Raw genomic sequence first — 19,756 nt, 5'->3', positions numbered from 1 at the left:
GACTCAAAACAACACCTCTATTTTATTTTACTAGATTCTAGGTGGAGCCCGGGTTTGCCTGCAGACTGAAAACTACTTCCTCATATCACTTGGTTGAGTAAACACTCAGGATCTGACTCACTTATCGGCTAAAGTGTTACACAGACAGACACAACAGGAACAGGTTGCTGTCATGAACACATTCCTACCTCCATGTGAACTGCACTGAAACCTGAGCGCTTTGGGCGGATTGTTTAGCAGAAGGTTCACAATCACTTCCCTCTCGTAGGCTAGTGCTGTCTCCACAGGCAGCAACAGGTATGCTGCTGTCAGAAGTAGCCGTAGAAGTGAACTTTAAGTGAGTTTATAGCTGTTTTTGTTTTTTAATTTTGTCACCATGCCTGACTCGGACGCCGCCGGGGCCGTAACTCGCCGGAGAAGGGCGACGGTGGTCGGCGCGGCGGGGAAAGGAGCGGCTTCGCTGCCGATGAACGGGAGGTCTGCGGCGGCATGTCAGAGCTCGGTGACCGCTGAGTTCAGCGGAGACCGCGGAGAGGGAAAACGAGACGGTTCGCTAGAGACGGTCCGGTCCAGCTCAAAGGGTGACAAGAATAAACGCAGGAATGATTTAAGTGACAGACTGAGGTGAGTTTTACTGCTAAAACTTACTAAAATGGTGCTCAGCTTGAGGAAAGTTTGAAGGCGCTTGTTTTGAGGTCAAATGTCAAACGTTAGGCTCCAAAAACATTTACTAGACTCATATTGTTAGCTAGTATTGCTACCTTAGTGTTTAAGCTAGCTAGTTAGTGTCGTAACTAGTAAATGTTAGCTAGCAGACGGAGAGCTCAGTGTATGAGGCCCTGTTGGATTTGTTTCTGTTGTTCATTCATTCATACCTTTAATTCCACTTTTAGTGTTGTTTTGCCGAGTAATCTAAAGTTTAGGACTTACCCTGCATGGCTAAACCAGCCACATACGTGTGTGTGTGTGTGTGTGTGTGACTGTCTGCTATGTTATTGGTCAGAGGCGCCATAACTGAGCTCCCCAAACAAGGATGAATTGTGGGTTAGCCTCATCTCCCCAGGCCATTTATATAATATCAAAGTTTACTCTCTGAGCTGATTAAGCACAAGATACTTAGTATTTAGGGTACAAGAAATCAATCGGCCATAACTATACTTTATTGTTATGTGCTAAAATGAATTTATGAATGTTGTGAGTCAATAAGTGATCACATAAAAAAAAAAAGTGAGACCAATTTCATTTTTAGTTTCTTGAATTCCTGCCTCAACATTTTGAGGTTGTTTTTGTTGATGCTGAGTAGATTATTGAAAGACTACGGGGTTCCTTTTTTCTAATATTCATCACTTGATGTACAGTCATAAGGATGCTGGAGTCAAATAAAAAGAACATGTTCATGTTATTTTTGATTGATTAATGAATTATTTATTCATTTCTGTAGCTGTCATAAGACACGAGAGTCCCTGCTGAGTTCAGCCAGTGGTTTCAGTAACTACAGAGGAATCCTCAACTGGTGTGTGGTCATGCTGGTAAGACCAAAGCCTGTACACACAAAGAAATATACATGTACAAACATACAACACCATGGCCACACCAGGACACATTTGGAAATATATCTTTTTTTATGTATGTTCAGGCTCAACAAACACCGTCGACCAGTACTTTTTAGAAAATCTTTGGCAAATTGGATACATAAACAATGCAGGTATTTTGTTGTAGTTTATAAAATAAAATTAAAAAGAATTAGTCCAAATATTTCTATAAATACCCACCTATTTTCAGACAGACTCACTGTGTCAGATTCTGTGACAAATCTGGTTTCCTGCCAGCTTAACCGCCCTGCAAATGCTGTAGTCTTAGCACGTAGGGGTTCTATTTGACATAGAGACTTGTGAACCCTATTCAAGGATCTAACGGCAGATAATTTTTGGAGAGGGAGGAGGAAAAAAATCATGCAATAATCAAAACACAAAAATTATCCAAGGTTGCTCATTTTGGGGGAAAAAACATTTTGTTTTTAAATGTGAATTGTCAAAAGCAGGTTTATGTGAAGGTCAACACCTTTTGCAGCTCTTCGTGTCAGTGCTGGGCAGAAGTGACAGAATAGGAGAGAATAGCGGAGAAGAGAAGGCTAGCAAAGCCTTCTGTTAATCCAGGCTTTGAACACAGATCGTTGTGTTCATTGCAGGAGGTTTTCCTTCATTCCCACTAAACTTCTGTCCCATCCCCAGGCATAGAGCCTTTGTGCTGGGTAATGAGATATTACAATCCATTTAGAAAAAGGAAGAGCGAGGAGGAGAGATAAAAAGAACGTTGGGAGGAGGAGGATGAAGAGGAGGAGAAATAGGCTGAGGAGAGAAAAGATGAGATAAAGGGAGAGGTAGGAAAGAGGGGAGTGAGTAACACAAGGAGAAGGAAAGGTATAGAGAAGGAGGCAGGCGATGTGGGAGAATGCATTTATTTGATTTAAATGGATTAAATGGCAATACGGTCAAATGAAGTTACCAATCATGTAAAGAAACAAACGGAAACACATACATGAGACAGTCGGATGAATCTTTAAACTCGTGCTTTGTGTTACAGGTGCTGAGTAATGCTCGCCTCTTCTTAGAAAACCTGTTAAGGTGAGTGAGTTTGGAGTCTTTTGCACACCATTTTATTTTCTATTTCTGTCTTTTTCATCTCACCAGTAGATTATTACTTGATATTGTACCCAGTATGTCGATGAAACAGAGACTCCAAAGATTTCAACGACAAAAGATACAGTTTTCAAACGATTCACAATTGTTCTCCTGTTCTGACAGAGGTTTTGATGTGAAAGTTTGGAAGCAAATTGACTTTAAAATCAGTTTCTGCATTCTGACAATTTACACATGCATTTTGATTAAGATTTCTCTTTTTTTAATCTGCCATTTTCCTTTCTTTCTTTTTTTGTTTGTCAGGTACGGTGTTCTGGTGGACCCAATTCAGGTGATTTCCTTGTTTCTGAATGATCCTTACAACTGGCCAGCAGCATGCCTGGTGATTGGTAGGTAAACTTTTCATCTGTCCAATAAGTCACCTGCTGGGAAGTCAACAACAATCACAATTTGAGAGCATATTTCATGTGATTTAAGATTAAAAACTTTCGAAAACATTTAAATATTCTAACATTTGCTGATTGTGTTCATTTAGTCAGATTCAGCTTCATGTACAGTTAGTATATCTACTCATAAACTTTAGTCTGGCCATGACCCTAAATTATACTGTTGAACTGATGTGAAGGCAGTCTAGCAACTTTCGGAGTATAAAATTTTCTGAAAAGAAAAACTAACATTTGGATAACTGGGTGAAATAACTGAACTAAGGCGGTGAGCATTAATTAGGTGGTGGTGTAACAACCCATGCCTTGTTTTAAGACACACACACTCACACACATACAAGCACATGTTATATTCACAATTTTGTTTCAATATTTATTTTATATCGCAGTGAAAGTCTGCAGTGGTGCAGCTTACAGTGTCTCTAGAGAGACAATCACCTGCCCTATATACTGCACACTTGTACTGTGCTGCAGAGCGAGGAGGAAAGTGAGAGAAATGGGGAGCAAGAGTGGGGAGAGAGAGAGATTAGTGGGGGGGATGGACAGAGCTGATGCAAAGTGCTGCATTGACACAGGGGCAGAGAAGAGGGAGGGAGGAAGGGATGGGTGAAGTTAAGGTAAATGACTGCACCATCAATGGTTAAGAGACAGGTGAGACTGGGAGTCTGTTTACAGTAGCATGGACTGTAAAGCAGCTCATTTCCAGAAGGAATAGCATACTTTTAGAGTCACTACAGCAATTTACACACACACACACACAAATACCCCAACACAGAGTAAATGAGAAGTCTACACTTTATGGTAGCTTACCAGCAAAATACTCAACGTTTAGAAAACCATCCTGAAAAGTTTTACATTTAGGCTACAAGCCTGTGAGTGACCAATATAAAATGTAACTTTGGACTAGTGTAAGGTCACTTCACTGCGTTACTAGTCTGTTACTTGCTAAATGTCTCACAAAAGCTGCTTTTTAGATACGTGATCAAGTGTTTACGTGTGTCCAACAGCTGCTAAATGGTGCTGTTTGTTCCAGTTTGCTGCTCAATAGTTCTTCTTTGTCAACGATGTTCAGCAGGCCTATTTCCAAAAAAGATCACTAAAGAACACTAGTAAAGTTAAAATGTTAAAATCTTATTTTGGTAAAATGTCATACATTATACACTTGCTCATGTGGGAATTCTTGAATCCTTAATTTTGAATTCATGAATCGTTGGGTCTCTCTCTAATTAAAGAGTTTGGTCTAGACCTGCTCTTCATGTAAAGCGTCTTGAGATAACGCTGTTGTGAATTGGCGCTATATAAGTAAAGATTGATACACAGCCCTATTGAAGAGTGGAGAAAATGCTGAAATAATTTTTTTTTTCATACTGTAATTTACATATGCTCTGAAAATGTACATTTTCCTTGTGGTAAAAGCCATCTGGTTAAAAGAAGTCCTGAGATCGCAGATTGTTGGTCTCCTGACTGTATGAGATTTTACTTTTTTTAGAGGTGCTTTTAAGGGTGAGATCAAATGTGACATTTGCCTAAATACAGAATCGCATGTAACCATAATGAGCATCTGTTCAGAAACATACTGAAGTTGTGCTATTTTTCCTTAACTAACTGCAACTTATGATAGGTTGAATTAAATACATTTTACTTGTGCATGATTATGTTGCTTTATGGACAAATGAGGTTGTCATCACATGAAAAAGAGTTTTGCCTGTGAGGCATTTGTTCCTACTTAGACCCTTCTTGTCTCTTCATAGTAGCAAGTTTACCACGAAGTCAAAAACAAGCATGTGACTGAACCATGAAACAAATTGATTTGGAATAGCAATGCTGATGGTTAGTTGCATTGATGAGAGGACGATAAGACCCAGTAATCAAAATAGTTGACAGTAACATATTTGTGTACTCTAGATTAGATAGACTGACATGCTAATGCACTGATTAGGGTCTTAAAATGGAACAATTGCTGCAATTATTTGCCATCAGTGTGTCTCAGCCCACTCTTGTCAGTCGTGTTTTCTTAAGTTTATTGAGCACTGACTTACCCTGCTATTTAAACTGACACTAGACACATGATAAAATGGAGAAATCTACATACAATTTAGTATAATTTGCTCCTCACAGAATCCGGTTTAGTGGCAACAATTGATGCATAATTAAGTGTGCATGAAAGAAAAAACTGGGCACTAAAAACTATTATTGGCTTAGATATGCCCCAATACCCTAGCTCTGTTTTTCACCAATGTGGATATTCAAGTTATTTCATACAAAGCAAGTTGTCTTTTATTTCCGTACCCAAATATAAAAAATATTTGTGCAGGTAACTAAAATACAAAATGTGTGTAGTTGTGTGTGTACATTTGCACGTGCCTTGTCGTTCAGCTATCGAGCAGTTGGTGTGTGCTGTGCAACACATATGCTGTTTTAGTGTTGGCTCATTTCATTCGTCAGGTGTTACTGTTTAATCATGCGAGTGTGTGTGTGCTCGCGCATGAGACAGTGTGTTTTAATGTAGACAGAGCTGGGTCTTGCCAAAAAGTCAACTGAAAAAAACAGTATTATTAAAGTTAATGACTATAAAAGTAGAGTCATGTTGAGTGCCAGTCAAAAGCAGCCCATTTCCATATTGATGTGAAAAACTTTTGGTAAGATTTGTGTTTTCACTTTAACTGAATGATCATTTGTTTCTTTATTGGTTTACTTCACATGTTAATGAAGCCTTTCAGAACTAACTGGACATTGACTAAATAATCAGCTTGAAATAAGGACAATATCTCAGCAGTTGGGGAAAACAAGGCCTTTACCAGAGAGACAATGTATAACGCATTATTGTAATTACAGTTGCCTAAGGACCTTTATAGTTAAAATTATGTGTCTCTTTACTTCTGCGTCTCAACTCTGATTGAGACCAGCAATGTATCCCATCAGTGTTTTCCTTTAACTTCATTATTGAGATAATGGCCATCTTACACCCAAGGGCAATATTATCAGTCAGAAATAAAGACGTGTGAACGAAATATTTTAATTTTCTCAACTTCATATTGATGCTTTAATCCTTCAGAAGTGGACCTGCACGGAAAAATGGAATGTGGTTTAGATGAACTTACATAAGTCTTTGTGCTTTTTTGACAGTGTCCAACGTGTTCATTCTCGTGGCTCTCTACACAGAAAGGCAGCTGTCTAAGGTGAGCGGAGAAACATCAGAGCACTGTGAGTTTTAACTGAACTGTTGAATGTGGAGCACTTTCACATCTCTCAAGAGGGATTATTTTTCTAAAACCGTTCTCTAAAACTGACTGACTAGCTGACCCTCCCCACTTGCATTTGCAAATGTTAAATGGTTCAATGAGAAATTAGTTTCACCATCTGCATTTAGGGCATATTTAGTTATGCTCTTGTCTGTTTGGCATGAATATGGAACATCATGAGCTTTTTAAAACTTTTATAGGCCACAATAACTCAAAATGTGGTTCTGTTTAGAAGCAAAACAAATACTTAAAATGCTCATATTTAGCTGCTGTGTCCTTCTCACTGTTTTTAGAATGGGCTCAACAACAGATGACTTAAGTTCAAAATCAGCTAACAAAATAATGATTAGTCAGGAGTTTTTAAGATCTAATGTAAAAACTCCTGCTGTCCCTCTCTGCCTCTCCTTCTGCCTAGGGTTCATTCAGTGAACTTGTGGGGCTTCTGGTCCATTGCATTAACATGGCAATCATGCTAACATTCCCTGCTGCAGTGGTCCTACTGGTCCCCTCCATGACCCCAGGTAAAATGTTTTTCTTACTGTTAGTGAAATACCATCTTTGCAGCCTTGCTTCTGCCTAGTAGCATTTATCATGCAGCCAAACCACTATCCATTCATTGGTAGTTTACAGTGTAGCCTGTGTAGCATGTGTATAAAACAGAAAATAATGTAACTGTAAGAAAGATTAAGAGGACATTCATACCCTTACCCTTCAGAGAAACAGTCAACCAGTTTGATAGTGCAGTAAAAGTATCTCTTATACAGAGTCATAATTGGAAATGGTTAGTGGTAATGGACCAGTTGGTCATGACTGGATTATTTCCAGCTGGCTCTGAGAGTAAAGGAGAAGGGAAGAGGGGAGAGGAAAAGATAGGAAAGGAGGATAGAAAGGGAAAGTAGGTGTGGTTTGCAGTACAGGGTCATCCAGGGGTCGCCTTCTTCTGTCTTCATCAGGCTGCCTGACAGAAACCATGGCCGCCCTCCACAAACGATACAATTCACCCATGAAAAATTAGAAATGCTTTACATGCCATGAAACACCAGCACACTATATTCCTCAGAGTGATTAATTCAAAACATTATAGATCCAGTTTTGTAAAATATTGTCTGGTACGCGTTAGTTATATTTAAAGATATGCAGATCTTGGCAATGTCAACAATCATTTCTTCACCAAATGGAGAAAAGAGTAGGGCTGCTCCAAGGGATACATATTGAACATGCAATGAACTTAAAAATGTTAAATATTTCATTACCAAGGTCACATTTGTAACTTAAAGGACAGTTCTGGTATTTTTAAAGCTGGACTCTATTTTTTACATATTTTGGCTTAAAAGGGAGTGTTAAGTACAAAAACCTTTGAAATTGGTCGAGTAGATTGGCCTCATCGGAAGCCAAGAAAAGGCAGCAAGCAGTAATGTAATCCTTCTGGGTAATTGCCCCAGATCAGTGTATGTCTGCTAAAAGTGCTTGTTTTTGCCACAGACAGACTCAGATTGTTATGCATTACCGGCCTGTTCCATGTTCTGCAAGGTACAATTACGGTTTCAAATCCCAAAAATGTAAAAAATAAAGTCCAGGTTTAAAAATACTGGGGTCATCCCTTAACCCACAAGTAGGAGTTCCGCAGAAGGAGTATTTCACACCATTAATATAAAAATATAATATATTTAGTTATATTTTAGTTAGGATTCCTCTAAACCCGATCATCAGACAGATAGACAGACAGTGAGTATCTAAAGTAATGTGGCGCATATTTCAATGTTAGTTTGGTCATAGAGAATTATTGTTTTAATTTCTTCCTCTCCTCTCCTCTCCTCTCCTCTCCTCTCCTCTCCTCTCATCTGTTCTCTCACTGGGAGGTGAAGGAGTAAAGGAGTCAGTCCATCTGTCTGTCTGTTCTCCTCTCTGCACTGCTGTTCACACAGGAAGGGCAATGATAGAGGGCAGGTGTGTGTGTGTGTGTATGTGTGTGTGTGTGCACAGATATGTGTGCATATGTGTGTGTGTGTGTGTGTGTGTGTGTGTGTGTGTGTGTGTGTGTGTGTGTGTGTGTGTGTGTGTGAAAGGAGCCACTGCATTTACTGGACACTGGTTACGCAACCAGTATTCAGCCATTGTACATGAAGCAGAGCGTAAGGATCTGATATCAAGCTTCATTTCAAATTGTATTAAATTTCTTTTGAGGAACACTGTAGTGATGAGGGGAAACTGCACTCTACTGTCATTATTATATAAAAATGATAAATGGTGGGTATACAGTGGTGTGAAAAAGTATTTGCCCCCTTACAGATTTCTTCTGCTTTTGCTTTTTTGTCACACTTACATGTTTCAGATCATCAAACAAATTTTAATATCACACAAAGATAACCTGAGTAAATACAAAAAGCAGTTTTTAAATGATGATTTCATTTATTAAGGGTAAAAGCTATCCAAACCAACCTGGCCCTATGTGAAAAAGTAATTGGCCCCTAAACCTAATAACTGGTTGTGCCACCCTTGGCGGCAACAACTGCAACCAAGCGTTTGCAATAACTGGCGATGAGTCTTTCACATTGCTGTGGGGGAATTTTGGCCCACTCTTCTTTGCAGAATTGTCTTAATTTTTTTTCAAACTTTTTATTTATTTTTTGCAATAAACAGCAACAAAAACAACAACAACAAAAAAACACAAACAGGTGAGGGCCGGGAAAAAATGAATTACAGTAAGCCAGGGCAAGAGGGTACAGGTACAAAGCACTTTTTTTTTCTTTTTTTTTTTTTTTAGAAAAATTTCACATAGAGAACCAAAGATGTGATTACTAAGAGTCTATATGGTTACAGTAGTCCCATTTTCCCCAGTATTTATCCCCCTTCTCTTTCTGGAGTCGAAGTGAGAATGTCATCTTTTCCATTGAGCGGATGGAGTTGATTATATTAATAAGAAGGGCAGTGGTGGGTGGTAACCTCTGAAGCCAGCACTTTGTTATCGCTTTCTTGCTTGGAGCCATAAAGATCTTCAGGAGGTATTTGCCACTTTTACAGAGGTCACAACAACTTGATCTCCTTCTGCAGCCCAAATGTCTTGACCACCTGCAACCATGTCTTTACAGAGAAAACAACAAATTGATTATGTAACTGAAATACCTCATTAGTTCTGCTAGGGCATCCCAGTACTGACTGTATGGGTATATCCATTAAAGATAATTCAATGTCTTTCCATTTTGCCACATAGGCTGGGTTGCACCAACATACCAGAGGCTTCAGCTGGGCTGATAGGTAGTAATCTCTAAAACAAGGCAGGGACATGCCCCCCTTCTCCCGAGGCAGCTGTAACGTTGAGTATCTCACTCGGGGTCTTTTATTATTCCAAATGAATCTAGACAGGTGCTTATCCCAGTCCCTAAATTGTTTAAGAGGTACCTCTATTGGAAGAACTGTAAATAAGTATAATAGTCTGGGTAAAATATTCATTTTGATTGTCCTTATTCTGCTGCCAAGGTCAAGGGGGAGCAAGTCCAGGTCCTCGTATACTTTCCTATTAATGTATTTATAGTTGGTGTCATGCAGCTGTGATTGGTCCTTTGTCAAGAAAACACCCAGGTACCTAATGCGTGGCTGAAGCCAGTCAAATTTATGCTTATCCATAAGTTCCTGTGAGGGTACATAATTAAAAGTTAAAACTTGGGTTTTCTGAACATTAAGTACATAGCCAGAGTATCGTCCATATATCTTCAAGAAGTTCATTAACGGTGGGACACCGGATTCAGGTTTTTGGAGTGTTATCAATACATCATCTGCATATAGACAAATTTTATTTTCAACACTTCCTATATGTATGCCCTCTAGAGCATTATCTTCTCTAATAGCTTGGGCCAATGGTTCGATGAAAAGATTGAAAAGTGATGGGCTGAGTGGACAACCCTGTCTACATCCTCGTTGCAATCTCATTGGATTTGAGAGGCTTCCATTAATTTTAATCCTTACTGTTGGGGAAAAATAGAGAGTTCTTATACATTGTATGAATGATTTGCAAAATCCAAATCTGGCCATAACTTCAAATAAGAAATCCCAGCCAACTGAATCAAAGGCCTTCTCAGCATCAAGGCTGAGAAGGACCGTGCCAATTTTCTCTTTAGAGATATAGTCAATTATATGGAGGGCTGCTCTTATATTATCATGTGTCTGCCTGTGTCTTATATCAGAGAGGGCATTACTGTTTCCAGTCGCTTAGCTAATATTTTGTAGTCAGTGTTTAGGACGCTATTTGGTCTATAGTTTTTACAGTCCATTCTATCTTTGCCCTCCTTAGGTATCACTGAAATAAGCGCCTCTTTCCACGATGGTGGGGGGGCCCCGTCTTTCAGAGTATAGTTGAATGAATCTTTTAGTAAAGGGAGTAGCGGTTCTCTCATGGCCTTATACCATTCTGATGGGAATCCATCACAGCCTGTGGATTTATTCACACTGAGACCTGAAATTACGTGATCTATTTCCTCTGTTGAGATTTCAGATATAAGTTTTTCATTTTGGATTTTACCAAGACAAGGGAGGTCTAATGAGTTAAGTAAGTCTTGGATTGTTAGTTCGTCTGCCTTATCTGGTTGTGTATATAATGATTTGTAGTATGATACAAAAGCTTCCTGGATTCCTTCCAATCTGGCAGTTATCTTATTTGTTTTAGGGTCTCTAAGTTTATGAATAGAAGATTCTGCTTGTTCTTTCCTAAGTCTCCATGCGAGTAATTTGGATGCTTTGGGCCCCGCTTCATAATACCTCTGTTTCATATGTCTAAGCTGTTTTTCAATTTCTTCACTATAGACTAAATCTAGCAGCTTTTTAGCTTTTATCTTTTTCAAACTTGCAGATTTGGATATAATTTCCCCTCTAAGATAAGCCTTGGCCACATCCCATAGGATGGCAGGACTGACTTCTCCATTATCATTCTTTTCCAAATATGTTTTCAATTTGACCCTCATTTCGTTTTTAAATGTGTCACTGTTCAGTAGACCTGTGTTCAATCTCCAAAGTGTTATTTTTGGTCTCTCCTCCAGGTGTAATCTCAGGTTTAGTCCAGAATGATCAGAGATATCCCTCTGTCCAATTTTGCAGCCCTTCACTTTATGATAGTCTTTTTTAAACATGAGGAAATAATCAATTCTTGAGTAAATGTTATGTCTCGCGGAGTAAAAAGTGAAATCTCGATCAGATCGGTGTAAATGCCGCCATATATCAATTAATCCTAATTCCTCCAGTAATCTTTTTACTTGTTTTTCAATAGAATTCCTCTTTCTCAGTCTGTTAGTTGTGTCTAATTTAGGGTTCAAAAGTATGCTAAGGTCCCCTGCACATATAAGGGTACCATATATTTCAGTGGCCGTCAGACTGAATATTTTCTTAAAAAGGTGAAATCACTGCCTGGGGGAGCGTATATGTTGCATAAAGTGACCTCTTTGTGTTCCAATTTGGCCTTTACTAAGACAAATCTACCCTCTTTGTCTTTGTGTTCGGAAATAAGTTCAAAACAGACAGAATTTGAGAATTGTCTTAATTCAGCCACATTGGAGGGTTTTCGAGCATGAATGGCCTGTTTAAGGTCATGCCACAGCATCTCAATCGAATTTAAGTCCAGACTTGGACTGGGTCACTCCAAAACCTTCACTTTGTTTTTTTTGAGCTATTCGGAGGTGGACTTGCTGGTGTGCTTCGGATCATTGTCCTGCTGCATAACCCAAGTGCGCTTGAGCTTAACGTCACAAACTGATGGCCGGACATTCTCCTTCAGGATTTTCTGGTAGAGAGCAGAATTCATGGTTCCATCAATTACGGCAAGTTGTCCAGGTCCTGAAGCAGCAAAGCAGCCCCAGACCATCACACTACCACCACCATGTTTGACTGTCGGTATGATGTTCTTTCTCCGAAATGCTGTGTTAGTTTTACGCCAGATGTAACGGGACACACACCTTCCAAAAAGTTCCACTTTTGTCTCGTCAGTCCACAGAATATTTTCCCAAAAGTGTGGGGGATCATCAAGATGTTTTTTAGCAAGTGTGAGATGTGCCTTTGTGTTCTTTTTGGTCAGCAGTGGTTTTCTCCTTGGAACTCTCCCATGGAGGCCATTTTTGCCCAGTCTCTTTCTTATTGTTGAATCATGAACACTGACCTTAACTGAGGCAAGTGAGGCCTGCAGTGCTTTAGATGTTGTTTGGGGTTCTTTTGTGACCTCCTGCATGAGACGTTGATGCACTCTTGGAGTAATTTTGGTAGGCCGGTAGTCCTGGGAAGGTTCACCACTGCTCCATGTTTTCTCCATTCGGGGATAATGGCTCTCACTGTTGTTCGCTGGAGTCCCAAAGACTTAGAAATGGCTTTTTAACCCTTTCCAGACTGATAGATGTCAATAACTTTGTTTCTTGTCTGTTCTTGAATTGCTTTAGATCGGGGCATGATGTGTTGCATTTTGAGATCTTTCAGCCTACTTCATGTTGTCTATTTAAGTGATTTCTTGACTCTACAGCTCTGGCAGTAATCAGGCCTGGGTGTGGCTAGTGAAATAGTGAACTCAGTTTTCAAAAATGTGGTTAATCACAGTTAATTCATGATTTAACAAGGAGGGGGCAATTACTTTTTCACATAGGGCCAGGTTGATTTGGATAGCTTTTTTCCCTTTATAAATGAAATCATCATTTAAAAACTGCTTTTTGTGTTTACTCAGGTTATCTTTGTGTGATATTAAAATTGGTTTGATGATCTGAAACATTTAAGTGTGACAATAAAGCAAAAACAGAAGAAATCTGCAAGGGAGCAAATACTTTTTCACACCACTGTATGTACTCATCTCAATACAGAACCTACTATGGATCTATGTTAATTTAGAGAGGGTTATACATCATGCAATGCAATATTCTACAACTGAGATGAGATCTTGAGATCTTGTTTAGAAATTAGATTTGATTTGCTATAATCAAAAAGTGAAAATCTGGCAGAAAATCTGGGGTGAATGCTGTCAAGTCCTGCATACTTGGTGTGTTTTACAAGTAGGTGTAAAACTCATCGTAATGCTCTGCTTAAGCAACCAATATTCAGCTGTTGTACATTAATCAGTGTGCTTAATGTACAATGAGAGTTATCATACTGTTGAACAGCTTTGTGCAACTTTTTTTTTTATTGAGGCAAACACTTTTAGCCTTTTTTTTTGGATGCAGGTACTCAAACACTTCTCGGTGTAATGAGCAAGAAATTTAGAAATCCTCTGCAGGTCCTGCCGGTCAAGCACAATGTCCTTTTAGAAGTTGGATAATTGTCCATACTGCACAGGCTTGACAGTAAGGTGTGTCAACCTGCCATCGGAGGTACAGTAGGTATCATGTTACCTACTGCCAGGCACCGTCATGGTGCCTGGCATTTCTTGTGGCGGAACCAGTTTGAACTCTTTACCCTGAGCAAAGCGCTCCCAAAGAGGAGAGACACATTTTAATCTGAATCATTACACTCACAGCCTCTGCTATTCTAGACTCTGCTGACAGAAATAAACAGTAAAAATATAATAGTCCACCTTAGCTGAGATGTTTGAACGGGTAGCTGGTTGTGAGTTAGCAGACCGATTCATGATTTTGGTGGGAACTTGTGAGTGGGTGATGATTGGCTGCTCTGGTATGTTTTCCCACTTTAGCTCCGCCTCTCTGTGTTTGTATGACGGCTATCTACAGTCGCTGTCGCTGTCTCGGAGCCAATCTGGTTGTCTAGAAGCCACACAGGAGCCAGAAAGACAGATGGTTAATGGATAAGATCTGCTGTGGTTTGATGCCAGGTGTGCTGACCTCAACCTTACCCTGTTGGCACAACACGCTGATTTGTGTTTCTGTTGTGTGTTTGTGCACATATAGAAGTCTGTGGGTATACGGTTGGTGTGCATCTTCCCCTCAGTTCAGCATGATCCTTGTCTGTCAAGCATATGGTGACTATTGGTAAAGCCATGGTAGGCAAACTGCTCAGTTGGCCTGTGTGTGTGATGGGTCTAAAAATCAGAATCAACTTCAGTTTATTCATCCAACATCAAATCATCTTTTATACTGACTTACAATTACAAACACTGACACAGTTTTATTAGAGCACACAGACACACACATACAACAGCGCTTGTAAACATGGTGACTCTACCGGATAATAATGTCCTTGGCACAGTTAGACTGCTCTCATACTTTGAGTTGAGATGATTTATTTTACTGGGCTTGTTTTGCTGTTTGGTCAAGATCAAATGATAACGTCTCTTTCTCTCTTTCCCTTCCTTCTTCACTCTCTAAATCCTTTCCTTCTCTTTCTTTGTTTTTCCCTTGTTTTCCGTCCTCCTGTGTCTCTCCTGTCACCTTTTTCCCTCTTCTCTGTCTCTTTCCTACCCTCCCTTCCTCCTCCCTATCCCTGTTTCTCATCCCGCTTACATCAATTGATAGCTTGTTCTCACAGTACAACTTTATCAACATCAAAATGGTGACTGTCCTCTCTTTTTCTCTCTCTCTGTCAGTTGGTGGTGCGTTCGTTCTTGGTACTTACACCATCCTCTTCCTAAAGCTCTACTCCTATAAGGACGTCAACATGTGGTGCAGAGAGCTGAGCACCGTTAAGGCCAAGAAACTGGCCAGGTCGCTGTCTTGTAAGTCACAAAGACACATGCACATACATATTTTGGTAACAGGGTTTGCATGTTAAATTTAAGACCTAAGTGAGAATTAAGTCTTCAGAGAGCCTTAAGTCAATGCAAATGTCAGTTTTTATATCAAATGTCTTCCGGTAAAGATCCTTCAGTCCCCTGCGCATGCTGTTACAGTGACATCTATTGGCAGATACTTGATACTGAAGCTCAGCATACAATAACTGTCACAGTACTATGTGGAAATATCAAATATGTACCAGAAATTGTTGTATATCAACATCCACACTTGATTATCACTATTGTTCTCTGTATTTATGTGTAATGACTCATAAAATGCTAAATGTTACCAAACATGTACTTTGCAATGTTGTGTATTTGTGTATTAAATTTTCCACAGGTCCCTCAGCACAGCACTTCAATGGAGGCGAACGTAAGGTGTGTTACCCAGGCAACCTCACCATCAGAGGTACTCAAATTAGTTTGTCTAGTATTTGTACCACTGCCTCTTTGTCACATTTTTCATTTTGTGGCATTTGTTGGCTAACTTTCACACTGACCTCCTCTCCATCTCCACAGACATTTACTACTTTGCCTTTGTTCCAACTCTGTGCTACGAGCTCAACTTCCCTCGCTCTCCTAAGATCCGCATGAGTTTCCTGCTGAGGAGACTGTTTGAGATGGTGAGGAAATATGTCATATCAGCCTGAAACGTAAGGCTTCAAGGCTAAAAGGAAGCTTTTTTTGTGAATGCTCGCACATTTTAATAAACATCTCCCAAAAAAAGTGGTTAAGAGCAAGTACACAGCTATTAAGACTTTAATATTTGCTTTGCATGGTGGTGAAGAAGATGATTATTTATTTTTAAGTGAGTTTGCTTAATTAAGGGAAAACATTTGGTCTTAATAGACATTTTACATATCAAGTTAAATGTTGAAATCTTGGGACATGGTGACAACAAAGTCCAACAGGGAGAGACACATGAGCAGCACAGTTGTAGAATTACTTGAGTATTTCATTAAATTTTGTTAAATCCTGTCATTTTATTGACGTGTGTCTTTGTCCCCAGCTGTTCTTCATCCAGGTGTTAGTTGGTCTCACTCAACAGGTAAGATATTTAAATGTCAGCCAAACTTGATGTATGGTCATATATTTGTCCATCCATTCACAGGATATTTGTTTTAAAAGTTAACTCAAACCTTGTGGTATGTGGTGTTAGTGTGTAAAATGACAGTTGAAGCTAATATGTTACTTTCTTTTCATCAGTGGATGATTCCCATCATTCAAAGTTCAATGAAACCACTCGAGGTGAGGAAGACAGAACGACAGTGGAGTTTACATCCCACAAAACAACATGGCGTTGGTGTTAATGTGCAGGTTTCTCCTCTCCTCTGTAGGACATGGATCTGTCCAGGATGACCGAGAGACTTCTGAGATTAGCTGTGAGTAAAAACACTATATATTTAAATACTGTACGTTGAAACCTTCACACTAATGTTGTTTGTCCTGAAGCTGGCTGTGAGTTGATGACCAGCATAACACACAGTCTTACAGAGCACCACAGAAGTGTTGATAATCACACTATGTAAATACAATGAAGATGATTTTCAGGTATTATAAATATAAGTAAGGGATAATCTACAGCAAACCGGTCAATATTACAAAACAAACCCTGACAGGATGATGCATCATCCTCTTGCACAGCTTCTTACTAAAGAAATCAAAAGTTTGAGACAAAGTACTGACTTAAAAACTAATTTCTAGTTGGGGATCATGTAACAACATCAACAGTAACACTGCTCCACTGTCACTGTTACAGCTCATAAATACATTGCTAGAATCAAAATCACCTCAACTTTTGCAATCCATTCTTGTCCTTCCAAATGTTACTGTTAAACAAATGAACTATTATATATATCATACACTGCATGTTGCATGCTGTGATTAACTCAGTCTACATGAGAATGTACTACATCTTCACTATGACTGTATTCAGAAAAGTTAGTCAGTTTGTCTTGCAGTCAAATATTTTGTTCTGGTTCATCTGGATCTTCCATATCTCCAACCCTTCTCCAGGTTCCTAATCACCTTCTTTGGCTGATGTTTTTCTACTGGTTCTTCCACTCATCTATGAACCTCTCCGCTGAGCTGCTGCGTTTTGGAGACAGACAGTTCTACAGAGACTGGTGGTAAGTGTTTGTGTCTGTGATGGGGTGTGGTGGACTGTACTGACTGGGTCTGCACAGTTATAAGTTGCTGCATGCACTGATATTTGCATGTGTTAGCATGGTAGATGGTAGGTAATTTCAGTATATTGCAAAAGTGATAGAGGAGGAGATACTCTAGTTTTCTTGTGTTTTGTAAAAGTTTAGAACCATTTGGAGTCAAAGTAGTACATTTTTCAGAAGGATCACTTTGTACCTTTGCTGATATAAGTAGTGTAATTTTATCACTCAATGTACCGTAGGATAATTACTTTTATTTCCTTTTTCCTGCATGACAATTCAATTTTAGACTTTTTCATTTTCATTAATATTGATCGAACTGCCTTAGATCCATTATTTGGACTCTGTAATGCTTCAATACTCTTTCAGGAACTCTGAGACGGTGACACATTTCTGGCAGAACTGGAACATCCCTGTACACAAGTGGTGTCTACGGTGAGTTATTCGCACACTAACACACTGAGAGGGAGCAATGAAATTTATAGAACTGAACACAGGGGACAGCAGTGGGTTTGATGTAGGGAGACAGACCTAACAAGGCACTCGATGTATTTGGTAAATTGATTTATCTGGCTGAGAGAGAGTAAGTCGTAGTAATAAATACAGCGCCCGCAGCCAGTTCCACATAGACTAACATAGCAGCAGGAGCAAATGCAGTGAGGTTACAAGAGAAAGTAAATGAAATGCTGTTTAAATGTTTTAAAGCCTGTTTAATTCCTGTCAGGGACAGGAAATTACAGCACTTTAGAGAGCTGCGATATTTCAACCTACACTATCACACATTAGGAAAACAAGTGAAATCTTTGTCCTAAAGCTATTTCTACAATCTTTATGAGTGTACTTGACCCTCTGATTTATAATATATGTCCATCCACTCATTTCAGCATGTGTTCTTTCATGTGTCTTGCAGCCACTTTTACAAGCCGTTGCTTAGGAGAGGATTTAGCAAAATAGTCAGCCAATCAGCTGTCTTCTTCTTGTCTGCTTTCTTCCATGAGGTAATAGCCGAGGCAGAGACCACTTTCTTTGTGTTTGTTTTCCTTCAATATCCTCTAAACTCTTCTTTCACGTAGATGTTCTTTTGCAGATTTTATAGAGAAACCAGTTTATTTCACATAATTATTTTTGTTGTCTTGTCTGTGTCTGTGTCAGTACTTGGTGAGTGTTCCTCTCAGGATGTTCAGACTTTGGGCCTTCATGGGCATGATGGCACAGGTACGACCCAACACATATCACTGATGAAACACATATAGCTGTGGTCGGCACAAACCTGTAGTTAAAACTGTATAATATGCATTGTGATGTGGGTACAGTTAGTTCGATGTGAAGCCCTATGACACTAAAAGTCAAAGTAAACTGGGTGATGTTCCTTTTGACTCCTACAGCACATTTTAAAAGGTGCTCTCCGTGTTTGGCCTTGGCTGCAGTATCATTAACTTAATTAAAAACCTCATCAGCATGAGAGGGCATATTTGATGTATCACGAGGAATATGGCAGCACAATAAGTGCCTTTTTGTCTTTGTTGACTTTGTTAGTTTGTTGTTCATTAGTGCTGAGTCATAAGACAGAAAATACACAGAAAACACAGGAAAAAAATGCGAGATTGTAATTAGTCATTAAAAATCCAATCACCCACTATGTCTTTTTAATTTCCATTTTTATTTACCCATCAGCTTCCATTAGCCTGGTTTGTTGGTCACTTCTTGCGTGGTAACTACGGCAACGCTGCAGTGTGGATCTCGCTCATCATCGGACAACCATTCGCTGTCCTGATGTACGTCCATGACTACTACGTCCTGCACTACAGACAGGAGGCTGACTGATATGCGCGCACACACACACACACACACACTGGCACACACACTCTTTCTATCTGTCACTCTTGTAAACACAAAGAAACACATAAGCACCACTTGCATCCAGTGGAGGTAACAGATATTGTACTTTACATGCAAGGAGACACTTTTGATTCTTGAAATACTGCGTTAACTTAAGTAGGAAGGTGTCACTTCCTTATAAAGTGGCGTAATCGGGCAGCATCTCACTCAGGTGATTTTTCTTTCAGTGTCTTTTTAAAACCTCTCAAAAAAACATGCATAGTTCTATAAAACCCTGCCTTTGTTTTACCACAGAGAGTTTGCTCCTCTTCAGCTGTATGCATGGACTGAGGCAGAATTTCATAATTTGTCAAGTTGACGACATGATTCAAGTGCCTGTAAAAAGTTATAGTAGACATTTATGATCCTCTGTGTTTCCCTTGTCCTTTTTTGTGAGCCAAAGGGGCCATAATCTTATCAGGTTTTACTGTGAGATGGAACATCACTAGAAAAAATGAATGTATGCTGGGAGGATTGTATTAAAGTACGATTTTTATTTTTTTATGATGTTTTAATTTGCTAGGTATGAAAAGGCCAATGTTGGTGTATGTTTTTTATTTTACCTGAAGTGCCACAACAATAATACAACACACATCTCACTTTTTTAAGTCACTGAATCAGTGTGTGTTTTTTTTTTTTTTTTAAACAATGCTGCTATTTCATTGGACAGCTGTCATGCAATGATGCCTTACGATGTGTCTAAATA

General features: G+C 39.3%; 1 protein-coding gene across 1 annotated transcript; it reads left to right on the top strand.

The window, feature by feature from the left end:
• The first annotated feature begins 205 nt into the window (after positions 1-205).
• dgat1b (diacylglycerol O-acyltransferase 1b) lies at positions 206-19,756 on the top strand. Its single transcript, XM_070835065.1, has 17 exons — positions 206-624; positions 1,442-1,529; positions 2,584-2,624; positions 2,943-3,028; positions 6,209-6,261; positions 6,740-6,845; positions 14,822-14,950; positions 15,348-15,416; positions 15,527-15,630; positions 16,017-16,055; positions 16,214-16,255; positions 16,345-16,389; positions 17,024-17,136; positions 17,542-17,607; positions 18,083-18,170; positions 18,325-18,387; positions 18,847-19,756. The coding sequence occupies exons 1-17, from the start codon at positions 377-379 to the stop codon at positions 18,994-18,996; spliced, it is 1,530 nt and encodes a 509-aa protein (XP_070691166.1). The 5' UTR covers positions 206-376; the 3' UTR covers positions 18,997-19,756.

Source organism: Pempheris klunzingeri, chromosome 8, assembly GCF_042242105.1.
Source record: "Pempheris klunzingeri isolate RE-2024b chromosome 8, fPemKlu1.hap1, whole genome shotgun sequence".
NCBI classification, from domain to species: Eukaryota; Metazoa; Chordata; class Actinopteri; order Acropomatiformes; family Pempheridae; genus Pempheris; species Pempheris klunzingeri.
The sequence above is the reverse complement of the archived record's forward strand: the minus strand, read 5'-3'. Positions and strand labels throughout refer to the sequence as shown.

Bases quoted from the DNA above. Each gene is read 5' to 3' on its own strand.
- dgat1b (XM_070835065.1), top strand. From the start codon at position 377: ATGCCTGACTCGGACGCCGCCGGGGCCGTAACTCGCCGGAGAAGGGCG. The intron at 2,625-2,942 runs GTGAGTGAGTTT...TTTGTTTGTCAG, and splicing joins TTCTTAGAAAACCTGTTAAG to GTACGGTGTTCTGGTGGACC. The intron at 16,056-16,213 runs GTAAGATATTTA...TCTTTTCATCAG, and splicing joins TAGTTGGTCTCACTCAACAG to TGGATGATTCCCATCATTCA.